We start from the raw sequence: 22,455 nt of genomic DNA, 5'->3' as shown, positions 1-22,455 counted from the left end.
ATCGCGGGAGGGAGTGGGGTCGCAGCGGGCAGAGTGCTAAAACAGCACAAGGGGGGATCCATTTGGATGGAAATTTTTTTAATATGCAATTATTTTTAGGAGAGGGGTCAGTCTTTCGGTATTGTTGCAAAGAGTGGACACGCATGCTTAGCGCTAAACTATTGTATTTCAATGTCAATGCAAAACACATTGATCTGCGGTTGAATTTTTTTTTTGTTGTTCGATTTCCAAAATTGCAGCTGTTTCGTTTGGACTTTTCTTTCTTTCTCTCCTTTTTTTTTTTTTTTTCCCCCTCTGATTTACAAAAGATTTTGAGAATCGGATAGGTTCACCACATCGATCTGAGGGCTGTTTCCCTGGGCATACAGTTTCAGTGCATGGCTGGCAAGTAAGGCACTAAGCAGCAATTTTTTTCTTGCGCTCAGCTGCTACATATGACAGAGGATATTTCATTCGGCTGTCAGAATGTTATTAATAAAACATGGGGTGCGAAGAGGGCCACTATTTCCCCTTTCAATCACTGTAGCATTTACAATGAAAATTTTATGCAGTGTGTAATTTTCAGTTAATGCTTGACACTTAAAATGTCGGTAGCTGCATTTTGTATGGTTCCTGAAGGGTTAATTGTATCATGTTCCCTGCATAAAAGCTCTGCTTATCAAAAGTGAATAGAAGAGTGTATGCAAATGTGTGTCTGTGACCTTTTGCCTTTCCAGGGTTAATTTATATGGTCATTAAAGATTTTATGAAATTGAGCAGCTTGGCGCTTCGAATCCCATTTTACCTTCACCTCCTAATTTATATAATTCCTACCTGTACTGAGAAATATGATTTTTTATTTTTTTTGTGCTGCAATGAAAACAGCATGCCATGCTGTGGGGAGTTGCAAGTCTGGTTATCTGGCATTACTCAGATTGCTAAAAATTCATTAAAATGTGACATCAGAACAGTGAGAGACAAATGATCACAGGATGAAAAGGAACAGTGGGCCTTTCACGGATTAGTGCTACACAGCCCCAGCATAGAAGCTAACTGCATAAACAGATTAATCCACCAGTAGCAGCATAGCTAAGATTTACAGAATAATTAAATAGGCTTGAGTTACTGTGAAGATTTCCATGTAATCTAGCTGGTGTGAACACGTAAGTGAGGTGTGGGTAATGCTGCTTCCTCAGAAGCCATGTACCAAGTTGTATCATTTATCCTGAATGGCTCCCCCTGGAGACAAAATTTGAGACTTCTCCTGCAAAGCCAGGGGTTTATATTTAATACAGTACCTAATACCTAATACTTACTTACTGCAATTAGCGGGATACTGCTGTACTAATAGGATTTATATTTGAATTCCTCTTTTTTTTCACTTTTTTTCTTTTTTGGCTTAAAGATACATTTTTACATGGGCTTGCTTTTGTTCAAGCTGGCATGGTGTATGTGCACATCTGTATGCATGCATTTTAACTTCTTGCTAAGGAATATGAAATGATAAGCTTTAAATCTGGTATGCTGGTGGGATACAGTGATAAAGACACGTTCAGAATTTCTGTGTAGATTTTGAAATAGTGCCAGTTATTCCTAATTAATGACCAGGCTCCTTAAAATGCCATTCTCTACATTTTCTTCACCTCCTTCTCCCTATTTTGTCTTCTTTAAGTGCTTGAAGAGTTTTTTACCTGCTGTTGGATGGTCACTAAGTTGGATCTTTTCTGTGCTTGTCCCCAGAAGAACAGGGTGAAGATACGGAAGGGTCTGCTAAAAGTACATCAGTGGCTGTTGGTGATGATAAGGACTCAAGTGAGAGAGACAATACCGAAGCTAAAAAAGCTAATAAAGACTCTGGTAAGATGCTATAATTTTGTCCTCCTCTTTTTTTTTTTTTTTTTTTTTTTTAAACTTATGAAATGTTCTTTCATTTTAAACTGTCTGGACATTCCCACTACTATTCCCTGCATGTGCATTTTGCATGTGATTTCTATCAGTAGCCTCCCATTGACCTATTTTTAATCATAACCATCTGACAGGATAGATGCGGATAAGTTGAAGAATATTACAGGACGACCAGTGAGATTATTTTTTAATCAAATCAGTTTGTGTGCTTGTAATTTTTTAAGCGCCTTTCATTAATCTTAGCTGTACTTGTGATTCCTCTGATGGCATATTAATTTTTCATAAGCATAGGATTAGGTACCACTTGAATTTTTTCTTCAATCAGGTTTTGCCCCGCTTTTAACCCAAAGAATGTGGGGTTTTTATTATTATTATTTTGTTGTTCTTGCTCTCTGATCACTTGCTCCCAAGAATCTGGCCTCTTCCTCGGCATTTATTTGAGGCATTTTGAAAAAAATACACAAAATCCATTGAAAAAGTTTACAGATGATTCAGACTAAGAAAGAGGAAATATCATTGAAAATGGATTATATGGGTTGGGTAATTTTGATCTCCTGGAATAGACAAAACCCAGTAATGAAAGCTACTGTCTTTGAAAACAAACCCCCATGTCATGACATTTACTTGTGCACAAACAAACCCTGGGCCAGCATCTGGTGTAGATACCCTAGGCTTTTTCTGTGTTTGATTTGGCAAATATGTGACTTCATCCATGCTTTTTATGTATGAGATGGAAATCTATGGTCACAATGAATATTACATTGGCTACTTTTGCTGCACGCTATACCTAGTTACATTATGTTGGATTCATTGAAGCAGAAGAAGTGCTGAAACAGGTTGAAGCCTATTAGTTTCAGGTAGTCATATATCTTTTCCTTGTATGCCAATGACAGCTGAATACAAAGGGGGTTGTATTCTCCATAAAGATGTATAGTTGTAGAGAAAATATAATTTTATATGCGATCTTCATTATATCCAAATTCTCCCATAGTATATTTTGCCTTTACATACTAAGCATTTTTTCATTAATTAAATAAAAAATAAAAAATTAAAGATATATGTAGCCCTTTCTGTGCCAGATGAATTCAGAAGACTGGACGAAAGATTAAAGCTTCTTTTAATCTTGCTTGACATGGTAAGGTCACTGTCCATGCACAGTAGAATGTCAGCTGCTCTTCAGTTGCTTTATTTTTAGAGATGAAGATTCTGAAGTAATGCTGATGATGATGTTGAGCAAGAAAATGTGTTGTGTTTTAAAACATACAAGGGCTGCCCTGGAAGTAATACCTCCTCTGTTGGCCCATGATATCGGGGTGGATACTTGTGGTATGGCAGCAGAGGGTGAACTTTCCCAACAGTATTCCATTACATTTTGTTGCTGTGTAACAGATGGCAGCGTAGGGGCAGTCTGACAAAGTGGTGTCTGACATGGAAGTGTGTATGAAGCAAAAGTGTGCAATTGAATTCCTCCATGTGGAAAAAAATTCATCCACTGACATTCATCAATGCCTGCTGAACATTTATGGAGACCTAACAATGTCTGTGATCACCATGAGGTGGTGGGTGGTGTGTTTCAGCAGTGGCGACAGCGACAGTCGGTCGCCTCCACTGGTGTAGATTTTACAAGCACAGCATGCAGGGTCTCTTGTTCATCGCTGATGAAAATTCATAGCTAATGGTGGTGTTATTGTTTTGTAGCTATTTTCTCTATCAAATAGTGTTACTGTGGTCTTTATATCTGTTGTGGTTTCCATAGAAGGGCATAGGAGGTATTACTTTTGGAGTGACTCACACATATCCCCCTTTAGCTGGTGCTTTGACTAGGAAAGTTCAATTTGTGGTACAGTAAGCCCATGCAGACATAAGCCTCCTGCAGTTTTGTCAGGGTCTACCAAGAGAAAGGTGACAGCTCCCTGGAGCTCAAATTGCTCCTCGTATACTCTGTCCTAAGGAACACTAGAAAGTGATTCAGGGACTTTATCAGCCCTCTTATTTTCTTAGGTCTGTTTTTGTAGCTGTTCAAGAAAGAATATAGTATGAAAACTTGAGGGGAAAAAAGTAAAAAGATGGAATTAGAAGAAAATACTGTAGGGGAATTTTCAAAATTCCATCAGGATTAGCTGCTCATAAGGGCCAAGTTTAATTAGGACAAACCTATATCCAGATGCCTACTGGGTGCACTACAGAAAAAAAACAGCATAATTGTTCTGCATTCCCGTGCCAGCAATTACAGAAATAACATTGCAGTAAGATTCATATACAAACAAGGACCGAAATACAAGATTTGCCTTTGAGCTTTAGAGAAAGCAGTTTGCACTATGAAATCCTCAATCTTTTAGAAACTTATATTTTCTTAATCTAAATTAATTCTCCATATGTATCATTCAGACCATCGTAATTTTCACTCAACTGACAAGTATTTCTAATGACTGTATAACTGCTTATGTATAATTGAATGTTAATTTGGGCTTTCTCGTGAATTGAGTGTTGCAATTCTTGCCAGAGAAATCTCAGGAAAACCAATAAATTAATCACAATACTAACAAGTTAGACAGGAAAGTGGTGTGACCCCTCTTTAGCATAGAATCTATTAGACGAGGAAGGATTAACATGTATTTAGTAACAGTATGTTTGTGTAAGCTGTTGTGCTGTATTGCTTACCTTATCTCGAGGAGTAGAGCTTTCAAAATGAGACTTGGCAATATGCAAGTTATATTTGTTGAATATTCATTCAGAATAGAAAAGCCTACTAATGCCTCATTTATATTGTCATTTAAATCTAGTGCCACTTTAGATTAATTATAATCCAAATTACAGCTCTATGCAGTGCAAGAATTAATATGGAATTTATCCAGATTAATACATTTGCATTGAAAATGTAATATGTCTTTGCCATGGCTAAGGGGAGCACTTTTTAATAAGGTAGTAAACATGAGGAAGGATGGAAATTAACCTTCATTATTGCAATGAAAATTATCCTTTCATTCTCCTCTAATTAGAAAGAATACTCTACCAGTAATTATAATTTTAGAATTATTTTGAGGTTGAATAACATCATCTGATGTGTCAGAAATCTTAAATTATGCAATCTTTATCAAATACATGGATTCATAAATAACAAGATAGTATTTTGATTGTAGGTTTTCAAGGATTTTTTTTCTTTAGCATTCTGCCCCTTATCAGTCACACAAAAGTTTATATTTTTGTTTTGGGGTTTCAAACATGCTACAAACATGATAGCATCTGAATTGCAATGAATTATGTCATTTTTGTATTAGCAATATCAGACAAGTTAACTAACTCTGTAACTGGCATTTAATCATTAACTAGTCTATTTCGTGGCAATTGTTTTGAACTAATCTTGGCTTTTCTGCTAAGTGTATTGAAAGTACATTATTCATCTAAAACTACACTGTATTCTGTGTTACAAAATATGTTGAAGTTGTATTTTAAAATTAAGAAAAAGAAACCATAAATAATGTTTCTCAAAAGTAGAAATTCTGTATTTAAAACATGAACAACAGATTTAGTCTCTTCCTCCAGCTGCATATTAAGAAGAGTATGCCAGTGGAACACTGGCAGCTATGAAAACAGTGCCACACCACAAGCTCAGGACCATCACATTTTCTCTCCTCCTCTCTTTTCCTTCAGTACCCTATCCATAAGGCCGTAACTTTATTCAGCCTCTCTGCAGTAAGCTCCTTAAAACACTAAATCCAATACAGAAAATGGAAAGTTGATACAGCAAGGAAAGGAACTATGTTGTCCAAGATCAACCCTTCACTTGCATAGAGTCCAAACCTCTTTTTCAGCTATACTTGTGACAAGAGATGACCTGGTGTAAGGTGCTGCTCTGGCTTGGAGGATTCAATCCTCTCCATTCACAGTGGCAAGTGGTTTCAGCCCCTTTTTTCTGCAAACCTCAATCACAGTTAATGTTCTACAGTCCAGATGTAACTTGGGCTCAATAGAAAGTAAGAGGGCTTGGGGTTGACTGAATCCAGAGCAACATCAACAACAAAAACAACAAAGCCTCTGTAAATTTCCACAATTTATATAAATATCATTGTAAGCATAGTAAAAAGCTGTGTTTTTATATGCATTTATTGACCCCAGCGCAGCGTTTGATGACTCCATAGTTTTATTATATTAACAACAAAAGAAAATTTAACCAAAAAAATACTTGTTTTTATTGAAACAAGAACAATGCGTTTCATGATTATTGTTGTCCCTTTGAAGAAATCAAGTAATCCTATCCTGTGGTGGGGATGGTGTATAATATTAACCTTTTGTGTACCAAGGCACACAGAGTATACTCCAAGCTCAATTTCATTAGCAATTGCATACCAATGCCAAAAACACTGTTAAATGCATTTTCACAAGTGGATTTTTGAGCAGAATTTGGATCCTAATTTCTGTAACAAAATGTCAAAAACAATCTGGTGTGAAGAGGGGAAAAGAAAGAAGAATTGTTTTATTTTGCTCTTTAAATTCAGCATCCTGTATGACAGTGTCACTTTACACCAGCTGAGATTCTGCTCCATTTGTCTTTTTAAAGAAGCATTTTAAAAGTGGCATATGATAAAGGTAAGAAACAGTAGTCAACTGTTAGACATTTTTGACAGTTGGAAATGAAGAGAGGTTAATAATTTGAACCTATCTTTCTAAAACCTGAGAAGCAACCTTTCTCTATTAATATAGTATGTCACTTTTTAACTTTCTATAATTCTCACAGTAAAGACATTTAAATAGTAATGATGTGTTGCCAAGTAAATGTGGCTAGGCCAGTGAGAACTGAATTATCATAAACCAAACTGAGTAATAAAGTGATATCTTTTGTTGCTGTAGCGTGTAGATTTTACCTTTAAGCTTCACTGGTGCTTCAGGTTGTAGGTATATCTCTTAACTGAGCTAACAAAATGAGGCCTCCAGAAACAGATCCCCAGAGAGTAAAAATTCAGGGAGGCTCCAGAAAGCAGCATGTTCAGATATTAAATCAATGCTGATAAACTGATAATTAAAAGTACAAAAGTATGGCAGGAATAAACTTTAATTTGAGTGAGAACATACTGGTCTAAATTATGCCAAAAGGAATAATTACCAACTTAGGAATGAAAAACAGTGTGTGGGGAAATCATCTTTAATGTGTAAGTCATAAAGTATGTTTATATTGTTTTGTTTCCTAAATGCCCTTCAGAACATGTCTCTGTGTGATTCAGTTCTCAATTGTTATTATTTTACCATGAGGACTTGGTATTTACCTGGAAAACTGTTCTCTTATTTTACTTTTCTTCAATGTCACTCTTTTAATATCAAATGTTGCACAAAGTCTACATAATTGATATAATATAAAAAAAAGATACTGATTTTGTCTAAAGAAAAAATACAAGTATTTTCTTTGTACATGTTTACTTTGTTGCCAAAACATCCATGACCTTATTTTTAAATTAATCCTAGGATATTGTGCAACGAGGTGCAATTTGTTCATTTATATGAACCTTATGTGGATTGAAAAAAATCAAGATAAATCTTCATGCACAGCATACAATCAGATTACCCCTGGACTATATATTTACGTTGGGTCTGATAGCAATCAATGGTTTAGCTTCATTGCATTTCAAGATGTATTTGCACCCAGTGTCCAGTGATAGTGTCCTCACCCTGGAAATAATTTAGTTGCAAATTGACTGGAAGATGGTGAAAATTGAAAGTTAAAATTAGAAATACTCATAATAAACAGCAGAAAAAAGGTCAGATGATGCTGCACTATGATGAGATTGGAATGGTTGGTAAATGAGGTTTTGTGTTTGTCGTGAGATGTATGTGACATGCCTACCCAATGCTCTTGTAATATCCAGCCTAGCAGAAGAGATTATCTGGCAAATTGACGCTGGAAAGAATTTTCTGATGGACTGGGAAATTAGAATTGCACTCTTTTCTTTGATGTGTGCAAGACTGGGCTGAATTACACAGCTAGAGCAGGCATATATTAAATATAGTATTTAATACTTAATAGTAGAGCTATCTATAGAAAACAATTATATTCTGGTTTTGATCACAAATGCCAGACTATAAAAATTCACAGTGTAAACATCTAAGGCAATCCCAAATGACTGATCTTTGTATATAATTAATATTAAGTTAGCTCTGAAATCCAATTCTCCACAGTATTTCTTTTAAAGCCTCACCATATTTAGCTTCAGAATTATAAGTAGGCAGGAGTTATCAAAACAGCACAATAATCATATTGCTCAGACAGTTTAGGAAGGGGAGAGTGTAATTAAACACCAGCAAATTAATTATTTTGGAAAACAGGATTTTTAAGCAAAAGCTGATTTGTTTTAATGTAATACACAAATTCACACTGAGCTGCTAAAGAAAGCATCTTATTGATTAATCTTTAAAGGCAACCTAAGGTTATCTAAACAGTAGAAAATATTTCATTTTTAAATGTATTTATAGAGTGTCCATCAAGGATAAAAGTGTTTTCATTTTCATACTTAACAAAGTTGTTTTTCTCAAATATATATTTTTTCTCAGAACATAAAAAAAATTATCCTAAGAGACAATACAGACCTTTGGAATCACAGCCACTTTGTAAAACAGAGTATTTTCAATTTTAAAATGTGTTCTTAAAAATTGTTTTTGGAACAGGAATAGTTACACCAGAGAAGGATCCAAAAGTGAACACTGTGGTAGGGGCACAGCAACTTCTTCTGGCAAAAGAAGAGGATGGTGCAGCTAAAAAATCAAAGCCTCCAGAGGACAATAAATTTTGTCATGAGCAGGTAAAGGAAAATGTAAGAATTTAATTGTATTCTAGAATTCTTTCAAATAAGAATGGAACAAAGATGATGTGCTGTTAAAACAGCAATATCAGAAAGTTATTAAAAGCACATTGACTAATATCCTGCATCTTAATTTGATGTTTTTCAGTTTTATCAATGTCCTTATTGTAACTACAATAGTCGGGACCCAAATCGTATCCAGATGCATGTTCTGTCACAGCATTCGATGCAACCTGTTATCTGCTGCCCCCTCTGCCAGGATGTCCTCAGCAACAAAATGCATCTCCAGCTTCATTTGACCCATTTGCACAGTGTGTCACCTGACTGTGTGGAGAAGCTGCTCATGACTGTAAGTGTTCCAAAGACTGAAGTACATGCTACAGAAATGTATTCTGGCCTCTTGGCAAATTATGTGTTGTGATATAGCATTTTGGTAGCCAGAGATGGGGAACAGATCAGGATTCTTATTTTCTGTTGCCAGGTTGTCTGTTGACTGATGTCCCCTGGGAACTCTCCAAGGGACTGGAGGTGGATTTCAAAGATGCTGAAAACCATCAGTTCCCCATTGACTTTACTTTGGAATAAGCGAGTTCCTCTGAGCATATAGCTGTAAATTTAATCTAACACTATCCAGTTCTTAGGTACATCCTGTCTCCAATTTGTATAAAAACTGAGAACTTTCCCATAGAATGTAGTGCCAGAATATAGAAATGTTCCTGTGTATAACTGTGCTGTTCTTTCATTATATTTCTTGAAATTCACCATAAAATATCAATAGCAGTACTAATAGGAAAACGCTTGTCATATTTTTCACTATGTCCCATTTTTCACTTTATGCCTTTACATAATAAACTCTTCGGATTTTTCATGAGAAAATATGAGTATGAAAAAGCTAGGGCAGTTCTTCTGAATAAAGAATACCTGTTTTCAAGTACATACCCTGAATCAGGCATAGATTTAAAATGGTTTACCTGCATTTGGCACAGCTTGGAAAACAAATCTTGTCAAATTTCACCAGGGAAATCCTGGTTCTTCACTGAGAAATTTCACAGACCACATCAAAATAATGAATTTCCTAGAAAAAGAATGCCTCAACTTGATATAAACCAGTATCAGTAAAAACAGTCAAGTCTAGGGTTTTTTAAATTATTATTACATTGTATTTTCAGGAAGACAATAGACTTACCAAGACACCCTAGTGTCTGATTGTCTTACCTTTTTAGCCAGGATACGTTCTTGGAAATCTCAGGGATCCTTAAAGATTTATTTCTGTAATGGCAGACAACTCCTTCATTTGTAACTTTGCAGTGGTAGGCCAACTACCTAATTCCTAACTAAAATGGCAAAGAAGAATAAAGAATTGAAAGAGATCTTTAATGGAGATGTTTGTTCCAAGTGCTGATGAGCAATGCAGCCTTGGAAGTCAACAAAAATAGTTTAAAGTTTTCTTTCTTCTTTTCTTTTCCTCAGTTTTCTACTTAGTGTAATTTTGCCAAACTATGTAATTATGGCTCCCTATCACAAGGAAAGTACTGAAGAAATTTAATATTTCCAGACCCTTTTTGGAGACTGAAGAAACATGAAAAAACCACCATATTCTGGAGAAGTCTCTAGCAAGACCTGATACTCTTTCAGTATCTAGAGAAGGGCTGTAAGAAAGAAGGTGACAGAATCTTTAACAGGAGCTGTTGTGACAGGACAAGGGAAAATGGTTTCAAAATTAAAGAGAAAAGATTTGAGTTCAATATCAGGAAAAAGTTTGTTTTTTATTTTTATTTTTTAATATTTTTATGATAAGGATGGTGAGGCACTGGAACAGATTGACCAGAGAAGTGGTGGATGCCCCATCCCTGGAGGCATTCAAGGTCAGGCAGAATAGGGCTCTGATCCACCTGATCTAGCTTTAGGTGCCCCTGTTCATTGCAGAGGTACTGGATCAGATGACCCTTAAGGGTCCCTTTAAACTCAAGTGAGTCTATGATTCTTTGATATTGAGGATTACTGGCTTTCTTCTCTAATTTTTCTTGATTCCTTCTATGCTGATAATAGGATAACTTTGAAATTTTCCTCTTCTCTCTATAGGCTAGAGATTTCTCATTTACTGAGTTGTCTCTCAAATTTGAATTTATTTATTTATTTATTTATTTTTGTCACAGGAAAATGTTGATATTTGCAAAACATAGTCTGCATCATTTACATTTTCACACTTGAACTATAATGACAAAATAAGTAACATCTAGAGCAAAATGTTCTTCTCTGGGACATTTGTAGTTAACTAGGTCTTCTTTGTCAAAGTTTCTTCTGCCCAAACAAAATCAAAGTCACTAGATCTGAACAAAAGAAAAGCATGAAGCATCAAACAATTGATCATATCAGTTTAACTGAACTGGGCACTATCAGACATCTATAACATCACATCTTTCAAAGACTTCTGTCTAGAATTCAAAAGCCTGACATGGCATGTAAAGTCTGAAGAAGATTCTTACATAAGGAATTTAGAACAAAGGAAAGAGAAAATCCATATTTTAATCGGCAATAAGCTTATAATTAAAATAAAATAAATAAAAATATCTTGGTATATGCATCATTTTTTAAAAAGCTGTCCAGGTAAGGTAAAATGTGATTGCCCTCAGTCAAGAATGGGCTGATGACTGTATCTCAGCACAACCTCTATCTTTGGAGAAAGTACAAGGAAAATTCCCATTATAAACCCAACCAACCTTCCTTATAGTAACACTGACCCCAGTAAAATACTGAATGTATGTAGTTCTGTGGCATCACCTTACTGTGGATTCTTTTGAGTTTATCCCCTACCAAGGGACAGACAGTGCTCTAATTTTATGGTTCATCAGTAACCATTATCAAGGGCTGAACCAACGCCTTTGTTTGGTCTTCACAGTCTTTGAGATGTAGTGCTCTTTTGAATTATAATTTCATATACTACTTTGTGAATTTTCCTGAAATAATACTGTGTTCTTGGTTTTCCAAGGTTCCTGTGCCAGATGTCATGATGCCCAATACTATGCTATTGCCAGCAGCTGCTTCAGAGAAAACTGAACGTGACACACCTGCAACCATTACAGCTGAGGGATCTGGGAAATATTCAGGTATACAAGAAAAAGTATGGATTGCTATTCTTTACTAGGCCAGCATGAAGCATACTATGTGCCACTCTTGATTTCTGAAGAAAAAAAAAAAAAAAAAGCTAATACTATGTGTTATTCTCTTCTACTTGTGTAAAACACACTTAACTTTCTTTAACTAGGTGAAAGTCCTGTGGATGAGAAAAGTACTCCTGGGATTGATGAATCAAAACCTGGAATGGAAATTAAGAGTGAGGAACAGAAGCCACCTAAAGAATCCACTGAAACGCCAGATTGGAATAAGAGTGGTAGTAAAGATATAAAGACCACAGATTCAATGCCAGATCAGTTAAATGAACAGCAGAAGAAGCAACAGCTCTCTGTTTCTGACCGCCATGTCTATAAGTACCGTTGTAACCATTGTAGCTTGGCTTTTAAGACTATGCAGAAGCTTCAAATACATTCCCAGTATCATGCTATTCGGGCAGCTACCATGTGTAGCCTTTGCCAACGTAGCTTCCGTACATTCCAGGCTTTAAAAAAACACTTGGAAGCAGGCCACCCTGAACTCAATGAAGCTGAACTTCAGCAGCTGTGTGCATCTTTACCTGTTAATGGTGAACTCTGGGCAGAAGGTGAAAGTATGGGACAAGATGATCATGCGCTAGAGCAGGAAATAGAAAGAGATTATGAGATGGACCAGGAAGGTAAAGCAAGTCCTGTAGGAAGTGATAGTAGCTCTATTCCAGATGATATGGGCTCAGAACCAAAGCGAACCTTACCATTTAGAAAAGGGCCAAATTTTACTATGGAAAAATTTCTAGATCCGTCTCGACCATATAAGTGTACAGTATGTAAAGAGTCTTTTACTCAAAAGAACATTCTCCTGGTCCACTATAACTCGGTCTCCCATCTGCATAAACTCAAAAAGGTTTTGCAGGAAGCATCAAGTCCTGTCCCTCAAGAAACCAACAGCAACACTGACAACAAACCCTACAAATGCAGCATTTGTAATGTTGCATATAGCCAAAGTTCTACATTGGAAATCCACATGAGATCTGTGCTTCACCAGACAAAGGCAAGGGCTGCAAAATTAGAACCAAGTGGTAATATAAGTAGTGGAAATAGTGTAGCAGGGAATGTTAATAGCCCCAGCCAAGGAATACTAGATTCTATGAGTTTACCAGCAGTTAACAGCAAAGAACCACATTTAGATGCCAAAGAATTAAATAAAAAACAAGCTTCTGAATTAATTTCTGCTCAACCTACACATCACCCACCCCAGTCACCAGCACAACTTCAAATGCAACTACAGCATGAACTGCAACAGCAAGCTGCATTCTTTCAACCCCAGTTTCTAAACCCAGCTTTTTTGCCTCACTTTCCAATGACACCAGAAGCACTCCTACAGTTCCAACAGCCTCAATTCCTTTTCCCATTTTATATACCTGGGACAGAATTTAGCTTAAGCCCAGACCTGGGTTTGCCTGGTTCTGCCACATTTGGTATGCCTGGAATGGCTGGTATGACAGGATCGTTGCTGGAAGATTTGAAGCAGCAGATACAAACTCAGCACCATGTTGGTCAAACACAGCTACAGATACTGCAGCAACAAGCACAACAATATCAGTCCACCCAACCCCAACTTCAGTCCCAAAAACAGCAGCAGCAAAGCAGCAAGCTGATGAAAGCAGAGCAAACTAGCTTAGTAAGCACAGACTGCCAGTTGATAAAGGATATGCCATCATATAAGGAATCAGAAGAGATTTCTGAGAAACAAGAGAAGCCAAAGCAAGAATTTACAAATGAGAGTGAAGGACTAAAAGAAAACAAAGATATGAAGAAACCAAAATCCTCAGAACCAGCCATCCCACCACCCAGAATAGCTTCTGGAGCAAGGGGGAATGCAGCCAAGGCTTTATTGGAGAACTTTGGTTTTGAGCTAGTGATCCAATATAATGAGAATAGACAGAAAGTGCAGAAAAAAAGCAAGACTGGTGAAGGTGAAAATACTGACAAACTAGAATGTGGAACCTGCAGTAAGCTCTTTTCCAACATTCTTATTCTGAAGAGTCATCAAGAACATGTGCATGGACAGTTTTTTCCATATGGAGCATTAGAAAAGTTTGCTCGACAGTACAGGGAGGCATATGACAAGCTTTATCCAATTTCTCCATCCTCTCCAGAAACACCTCCACCACCACCACCACCTCCACCACCACCGCCACCTCCTCCTCCTCCAACTCCTTCTCAGCCTGCTTCAGCTGGGGCTGGAAAAATTCAATCTGCAACTCCCACTCCTTTGCAAGCTCCACCACCCACACCACCTCCTCCTCCTCCTCCTCCGCCACCACCTCCTCCACCACCACCACCACCATCTGCCCCACCTCAAGTCCAGCTTCCGGTTTCACTTGATCTCCCACTCTTCCCTCCAATTATGATGCAGCCAGTGCAGCATCCTGCATTGCCTCCTCAGCTTGCCCTCCAGTTGCCACCAATGGATACTTTGTCTGCAGACCTTACCCAGCTTTGTCAGCAGCAGCTGGGATTAGATCCTAATTTCCTGCGCCACTCTCAGTTCAAGCGTCCACGTACACGAATCACAGATGATCAGTTAAAAATATTGCGGGCTTATTTTGATATTAACAATTCTCCAAGTGAAGAACAGATCCAAGAAATGGCTGAGAAATCTGGTCTTTCACAGAAAGTTATCAAGCACTGGTTTCGTAATACACTGTTTAAAGAACGTCAGAGAAATAAAGATTCTCCATATAACTTCAGCAACCCTCCCATAACAGTGTTGGAAGATATCAGAATAGATCCTCAGCCTTCAGCTGTCGAACCTTACAAGTCTGATGCATCTTTCAGCAAGAGGTCATCTAGAACACGGTTTACTGATTACCAGCTTCGTGTCCTCCAAGACTTCTTTGATACAAATGCTTATCCAAAGGATGATGAAATTGAACAGCTTTCAACTGTTCTTAACCTACCTACTCGAGTTATTGTTGTATGGTTCCAAAATGCAAGACAGAAAGCTCGCAAAAGTTATGAAAATCAAGCTGAAACTAAGGACAATGAGAAAAGGGAATTGACAAATGAACGCTACATTCGAACTAGTAACATGCAATATCAGTGCAAAAAATGCAGTGTGGTTTTTCCCAGGATCTTTGATTTGATTACACACCAGAAAAAGCAATGTTATAAAGATGAAGATGATGATGCTCAAGATGAAAGCCAAACTGAAGATTCCATGGATGCCTCAGATCAAACAGTATATAAGAACTGCACAGTTTCTGGCCAAAACGATGCATCAAAAAGCCTGGCAGTCACGGCAGCAAGCTCTGGCTCTGGTTCTAGTACTCCTTTGATTCCATCCCCGAAACCAGAGCCTGAGAAGGCTTCTCCTAAACCAGAGTCGACTGAAAAACCAAAACCAAATGAAACCATCTCCAAACAAACTGATGCAACTTCCCAAAGTACCAAACCAGTACAATCTGCTCCAGTAACCCCTTCTGATCCTCAGCCCTCTGCTTCTCAACCACAGCAACAAAAACAATCACAGATAATAGGGAGACCTCCTTCTGCATCACAGACTACACCTGTTCCTTCCAGTCCTTTACCAATTTCAATGACTCCTCTACAGAACAGTCTACCTCCTCAGTTATTACAGTACCAATGTGATCAGTGTACAGTTGCCTTTCCAACTCTAGAACTTTGGCAAGAGCACCAGCACATGCATTTCCTAGCAGCCCAAAACCAATTTATTCACTCACAGTTTCTAGAGAGACCAATGGATATGCCCTATATGATATTTGACCCTAATAATCCTTTGATGACTGGACAGTTACTTAATAGTTCTCTTGCTCAGATGCCACCACAGACTGGCTCATCACATGCAGCACACCCTGCTACAGTTTCTGGTTCCATGAAACGAAAACTAGATGATAAAGAAGACAATAACTGTAGCGAGAAAGAGGGAGGAAACAGTGGAGAAGATCAACATCGCGATAAGCGTTTAAGAACTACAATTACTCCAGAGCAGCTGGAAATACTCTATGAAAAGTACCTGTTAGATTCCAACCCTACCAGAAAGATGCTAGATCACATTGCACGTGAAGTGGGGCTTAAGAAGAGAGTAGTACAAGTCTGGTTTCAGAATACAAGAGCCCGAGAACGAAAAGGACAGTTCCGTGCCGTTGGTCCAGCCCAGTCCCATAAAAGGTGTCCTTTTTGTCGAGCTCTGTTTAAAGCAAAATCAGCTTTAGAAAGTCACATTCGCTCTCGACATTGGAATGAAGGGAAACAGGCAGGTTATAGTTTGCCTCCGAGTCCTTTGATATCAACTGAAGATGGAGGAGATAGTCCACAAAAATACATATTTTTTGATTACCCATCATTGTCATTAGCAAAAACTGAATTATCAAGTGAAAATGAGCTAGCCTCCACTGTATCAACACCCATTAGCAAAACTGCAGAAATGTCACCAAAAAATCTCTTAAGTCCTTCTTCTTTTAAAGCAGAGTCTAGTGAGGATATAGAAAATTTGAATGCCCCTCCTGCTGATTCTGCATATGATCAAAACAAGACTGACTTTGATGAGACTTCATCAATTAATACAGCGATCAGTGATGCCACTACAGGAGATGAGGGGAACAATGAAATGGAGAGCACAACTGGCAGTTCAGGGGATGCAAAGCCTGCATCACCTCCCAAAGAACCAAAAACACTTGTGAATGATGCGCTAACGAAAGCTGCAACTACACCTACAAACGAGAATACTGATGATAAATTTCTCTTTTCCCTTACAAGCCCCTCAATACATTTCAGTGAAAAAGATGGTGATCATGACCAAAGTTACTACATTACTGATGACCCTGATGATAATGCCGACCGCAGTGAAACTTCAAGCATAGCTGATCCAAGTTCACCTAACCCCTTTGGAGCTAGCAATCCCTTTAAATCCAAAAACAGCGATCGGCCAGGCCACAAGCGTTTCCGAACACAAATGAGTAACCTTCAGCTTAAAGTTCTCAAAGCCTGCTTTAGTGACTACCGGACTCCAACAATGCAAGAATGTGAAATGTTAGGGAATGAGATTGGTCTGCCCAAACGTGTTGTCCAAGTCTGGTTTCAGAATGCGCGGGCAAAAGAAAAGAAATTCAAAATTAACATAGGGAAGCCATTCATGATAAATCAGACCGGGCCTGATGGAACAAAGCCAGAATGCTCTCTATGTGGTGTAAAATATTCTGCACGTTTGTCCATAAGAGATCATATCTTTTCCAAACAACATATTACAAAAGTGAGAGAAACTGTGGGAAGTCAGCTAGATCGGGAGAAAGATTATTTAGCTCCTACGACAGTTAGACAGCTGATGGCGCAGCAAGAGTTGGATCGCATAAAAAAGGCTACTGATGTGCTAGGATTAACAGTACAGCAACCGGGCATGATGGACAGCAGTTCTCTTCATGGCATCAGTTTGCCAGCAGCTTATCCAGGACTCCCTGGCCTTCCTCCTGTTCTTCTACCTGGAATGAATGGTCCATCCTCCTTACCTGGATTTCCGCAAAGTTCAAACAGTAAGTCTATAAGGGGATGATCTTTTTTTTTATTATTTTTATTTTATTTTTATTTTTATTTTTATTTTTATTTTTGGTATATGAAGTAGATCGTCTTCTGTAGTAACCATCCCCTTCTAAAACAGTATATTGTACATTCATATTATTGGGTGATGGAGCACTGGAACAGATTGCTTAGAGGTTGTGAAGTCTCCTTGGAGATCTTCAAAAGTGACCTGGACATGGACTGAGCAGCCTGCTCTAGGTGGCCTTGCTTGAGAAGGGCCTCCAGACATCCCTTCCACTCGAACCATTCTGTGATGATGTGATTCTGTGAGTAGCTAAAAAATATAAAAATGAGATGTATCCAGTGCCATGGATTGTCAAGACTGTCACTGCAAACTGGGTGATATCTATGATTTCTCCTAATCAAAATATGTAGGTTTTAATTGAAATCTAATAAACAGAAATATTTTTGAGCCCATATTAGGCTTCTGTAACATAGAAAATATACCAATAGCATTGTTATTGAAGGTTTTTCATTTTTTTCTTTTTGTTTGTTTTTGTTGTTTTTTCTGAATATTACTGTAGGCAAAATGTGGTTTAGAATTTTGTCTATAAAATATTTGTATGCAACATATTTTGAATAACATCTGATGAAGTGCAAAATGATCTTTTCCACAGTAGTATTTGATCAGGCATTTAGTCCATGCCCTAAGACAGTGTAATCTGTTAATTCACAATATACACTAAAAAACTCTGCCCAAGACCCTGCACAATATTTGTGAATAATTAGAACAGGATAGGTTTTCTGTTGAAGGTGATTACTAATGTCCGTTTCAATATGACCCAAATTTCAGGAGTTTCTGAATATCTTCTACTCCTAGTTTTTAAATTCATTGCAGACATATACACCACTTTATTTGAAGTTGAACTTTTAAACTGAGCACATAACTCTGTTTTACTCTTAGGCTGGCTGGTTTTTGCTCACATTGGAAAGTACTTCCTCTTAATATAACTGCAATACAAGTTAATCAAAATTTCTGTAGAATGAATTGTTTAGTCCTCAAAGAATGAACTTATTATTTTAATTTGCAGTAGGTTCCTATTTTAGAGAGTCCATTGTGAATGCAGCCTTGCAGACTAACGTTCATTGATTGATCCTCAAATTTTATGCATTTATATCAAATACATGCACAGCAGAGGTAGATATTTGGTTAAGACACTTCACCTCATTTTATCAAGTAATTATACTCTCTAATAATCTCTTATTTTTTAAAATTATTATTATTTTTTACCGAACAGCTAACTTTGGCAAATAAGGTAGGGGCTTAATTGTTGGTGTTCGGAAAACTAAGGCTATAGCACTGTCTTTTCTGCTACCCAGCTCAGCTTTGACTAATGATGACAATGTTATTATTTCCCTAAGTAGTGGTCAAAGTATCTCACTTTTCTCTTCATTGGATCAGAATGGCTTCCACAATGGAGTTTCTGGCTGACTGCCCTCTGGCTTTTGTAAAATATTTATTGGCTCAGAGAGTGCATATAAAGGAAATATAAAGTTGTTGTATTTCTTTCTTAATGACATGCAGTTTCCAGGTCCAAAAATGGCTGGTTGTTGTTCATTAAAATTATAGATATGGTTTCTTCATATAACTTTGCTAAATACATACATCACTCTGAAAGTAATGCCTCCTACTTGTTTCCATGGAAACTACTACAGATACAAAGAACACAAAAGCGTTATTTGATAGGGTAAATTCTTAGCTACAAAACACTATTCTTCAATGTAGTCATTAGCATTAGCTATGCATTTTCAACAGTGATGAGCAAGAGCCTGCATGCTGTGCTCATAAAAATTAGCACTGGCAGAGGTGACTCACTGTTTCATAGCTGCAATGATGACATCATTGCTAGGAAGACATTGCCCAAACAGTCCATCTTTCATCAGCTGGAACAGATAGAAATCAGAACATTCCAAATCTGGACTGTACAATGTGGTTGGACAGTCCAGTCAAGACTGACAGTGTGCTCCATGGTATTCAAACTGGTATGGGTTCTGGTTATTGGGTTGTAAGAAGATTGTTTTCTCCAGCCTGGAAGTTTAAGCTTTCAGCTTAGTCATTGTCATAAAGTAGCATTCAGAGATGAGGTCAGTCTGGGTTCCAGGAAATCCAGAAGTATCATCCATTTCCCACCTGAAATGACAGTGCACATCACTCTACTCACTGAGGGCTGTGTCTTGAATTTTTTCTTCAATGGAAATTCACATATAAACACTCTATGGCCTGCTGTTTTGACTCTGGCTTGTGGTAGGGATATCACATTTAATCACGAGTAATGATGTGATCCACGTAACTGTCACCTTTTGCCTTGAATTGATCATTAGGTCCTGAAAAACTTGCCTATGGTGTTCTTTCTGTTCACATGTTAGCAACTGTGGAACACATCTGTTGCAAAGTTTTTGATATTCTTATGTTGCCACCATTGTTACCAAGACATTGAAGCCAATACTCAGCTCTATATACAGTTCCCTGGTCATAATCTGCTGATTCACATGGATGAGCTGACTGAAATACTCATTTTGTGCGGTGACAGCCATGCATGGCTGTCCAGAACGTGGCTTGTTTTCCATGTTGCCGTCTCCATTGCTGATATGCAACACCCACCACTTCACTGTGCTCTCAAACCACTCTTTGGTCTCCATAACATTCATCAAGCGCTGATGAATACTAGTGGATGCCTTTTTTTTCATGGAGGAGTTCACTGACACACTTTTGCTTCTTACACAGTTACATGGCAGATGCTGTTTTGACAGACTGCTCCTCTATCTGCCATTTATCACACAGCAACTAAATTTAACAGAATATTGTCAGGAAGGTTCAGCCTCTACTGCCATAATACCTACATACAGCTCTGAAGTCATTTGCCAACATAATAAAATAGGAGGCATTACATTTAGAGCAGCTGTTCTAGTGACCTTCAGCTAAAATGGGCTTTGTCTAAACTGGTAAAAAAAAAAAAAAAATTGCTTGGGAACCTGTTATTACATTCTTTTACTCTTAGTAACAGGAATTATGTCCATGTGCAAAGTGCTGCTGGTTAATGGCTGCACAGCCATGGTAGCTTTTTACTTGTTTTGAGAACGTGACTTGGCCTGGGACAATACTGTGCATGTGACCATTCTCAGCATTTATCTTTACAAATAACTGAGTTCAGTCTTTAGAATATATACCTTGGTACTGTTTAACCTACTATAATTAATTCTGCCTCAGAATCTATACATTTTTCTGTTAATAATATAAAAGCAGAATGCTAGGTAAGCAGGCCTACTGATCCATAGTAACACACTTTCCTTATTTTCCAATTTCCACAGATTATCTCTTTGAGATAAACATAAATCATTAGTATTGTAGTATACACAGTGCACTACCAATTGAGATGGATTTTTAGCCTCTTTCATCTTGCATCTTCTTAAGGTTAATTAGCCCATTGTGGGCAAAGCCCACTGTGTAAATCAGCTTGTACAGTCTTCTTGTTGTATTTTTTTTAATTTTTTTTTCCTTCTGCCATATGCTAAATAACCTCTACATCCCACTTTGGATCCTTGGCAAATACTTGAATGCATAAATCTCCATTCCCTAGTGATATAAAATGGAGCAGTCACAGTGAATGGAAAAAATAGATTATTTTAATTGTTCATTATAAAAATAAGTAATATACTCAGAAGTTCTCCAGTATGTGCTCAACACTAGTATTTCCTGCAACTGATTAACCCATTTCTATTTTCTCATCTACACTGTTTTGGTTGATGATTCACATTCATATTTGATGCTAAGAATTGTTTAAATAGGACTTGTTCAGAAGCAGGCTTCCTAGAAAACTTGTCTAGGGCTATGTTTTTTCTGGCACTGTGGATATTCTCAGTTAGCAGGACAATTGCTCTGCATTGTCTCTACATGAAGGACTCTGTTGAAGCTAACTTTCTTATGACTCACTATCTTACTCTTCAAGCTTACTTCTTGTGAAATTTATCACAGTTTCTTTGTCATTCATGTGTCATTTCTTCATTTTGGTCCAATCCTGAAAATGCACTTCAGAAGAAGGCTCACTGGGACTTCTTATGTTTAAATATTTACCAGTTTGCTTAGATATTTATGGTATTGGCATTTCCTTTGGCAAACTCCATCCATACCCTTCATGTTTGTTTAAAGGACAAAAGTCAAAATTAGTAAGAGCCTCACATCTAAACAATATATTTGCAGTTTGATAAAATAGGGAAATATTGAAACTAGAATAGTAAACATCAGATTTAAAATTCTTGCATTTCTCTTCAATGATGACAGACAAATAAATGAGCCTGCTTAATTTCACTTTTATTATGAGGGATTTCACTTCTATGCACTTGCATCCAACGTTGATGCTTGTGGGTTTCCAAAAAAACTGCACATACAACTAACATTTTCAAAATACTAATCTTTTAAAAATATAATATTTGTTTTTACAAAAGGTTTAAAGTGGAACAATAATGCTAAATCAAGAGGGAAATATTCATACTACATTTCATTTTGTCTCTTTTATTTAGTGCTCAGACTGGACTTCTATTTGCAAAGTTTACTGCATTCCTTAAAATAAGATTAATTCATTTCTGTATGAAATAACCCATCAACTTTAAACTTAGTTCAGAACTTTGTTCTAAAGCAAATGTCTTGAATGTCAGAATTATTGTGTAGTTCTAGGATGATATGTCTAAGAATCTTCTCACCTCTGGGATACATTTCTCTAGATAACACAATTGTATTATCCTGTGGTTGTTATGGCTATATTCATTCAACATCCTTCCTGACATGGAGATATTTGGTGGAATTCTGATTCATATTGAATTTTGATTATATGTTCCTGAAGTTCTTTCTTGTTTTCTAGATGACTGTAACTAAGGGAATTCACCTGCTATTTTAGCTGTTCTTGAAATTTACCTTTTCTTTTCTTCTTAGTTTTGTGTTACATTGTAGAAAACTAGTTCTTCATCTTGCCTCTAGCTTTTAATACTTGTTTTATTTAATCACCCATTACCATAGTTATTTTGCATATCACTTAAGCCTGAGTTCCTTTGAATATTCACAGCAGCTTTTTTCAAAAATG

At 37.2% G+C, this 22,455-nt stretch overlaps 1 protein-coding gene across 6 annotated transcripts in view; it reads left to right on the top strand.

Annotated features, from left to right (window-relative positions):
- ZFHX4 (zinc finger homeobox 4) overlaps positions 1-22,455 on the top strand; it is a 155,628-nt gene that overhangs the window by 127,456 nt on the left and 5,717 nt on the right. For 3 of the 6 annotated variants that reach the window (XM_072330665.1, XM_072330660.1, XM_072330661.1), the window contains exons 5-9: positions 1,720-1,836; positions 8,539-8,684; positions 8,821-9,021; positions 11,662-11,779; positions 11,938-17,334. In XM_072330665.1, the coding sequence (XP_072186766.1) occupies positions 1,720-1,836; positions 8,539-8,684; positions 8,821-9,021; positions 11,662-11,779; positions 11,938-17,334 (5,979 nt within the window). The remainder of the gene's footprint in view (positions 1-1,719; positions 1,837-8,538; positions 8,685-8,820; positions 9,022-11,661; positions 11,780-11,937; positions 17,335-22,455) is intronic. The other 3 variants (XM_072330666.1, XM_072330663.1, XM_072330662.1) reach the window with 2 other exon arrangements.

This window comes from Excalfactoria chinensis, chromosome 2, assembly GCF_039878825.1.
Source record: "Excalfactoria chinensis isolate bCotChi1 chromosome 2, bCotChi1.hap2, whole genome shotgun sequence".
In the NCBI taxonomy this organism is placed as follows: domain Eukaryota; kingdom Metazoa; phylum Chordata; class Aves; order Galliformes; family Phasianidae; genus Excalfactoria; species Excalfactoria chinensis.
Note: the sequence above shows the minus strand (reverse complement) of the source record. Positions and strands in the feature narration are given on the sequence as shown.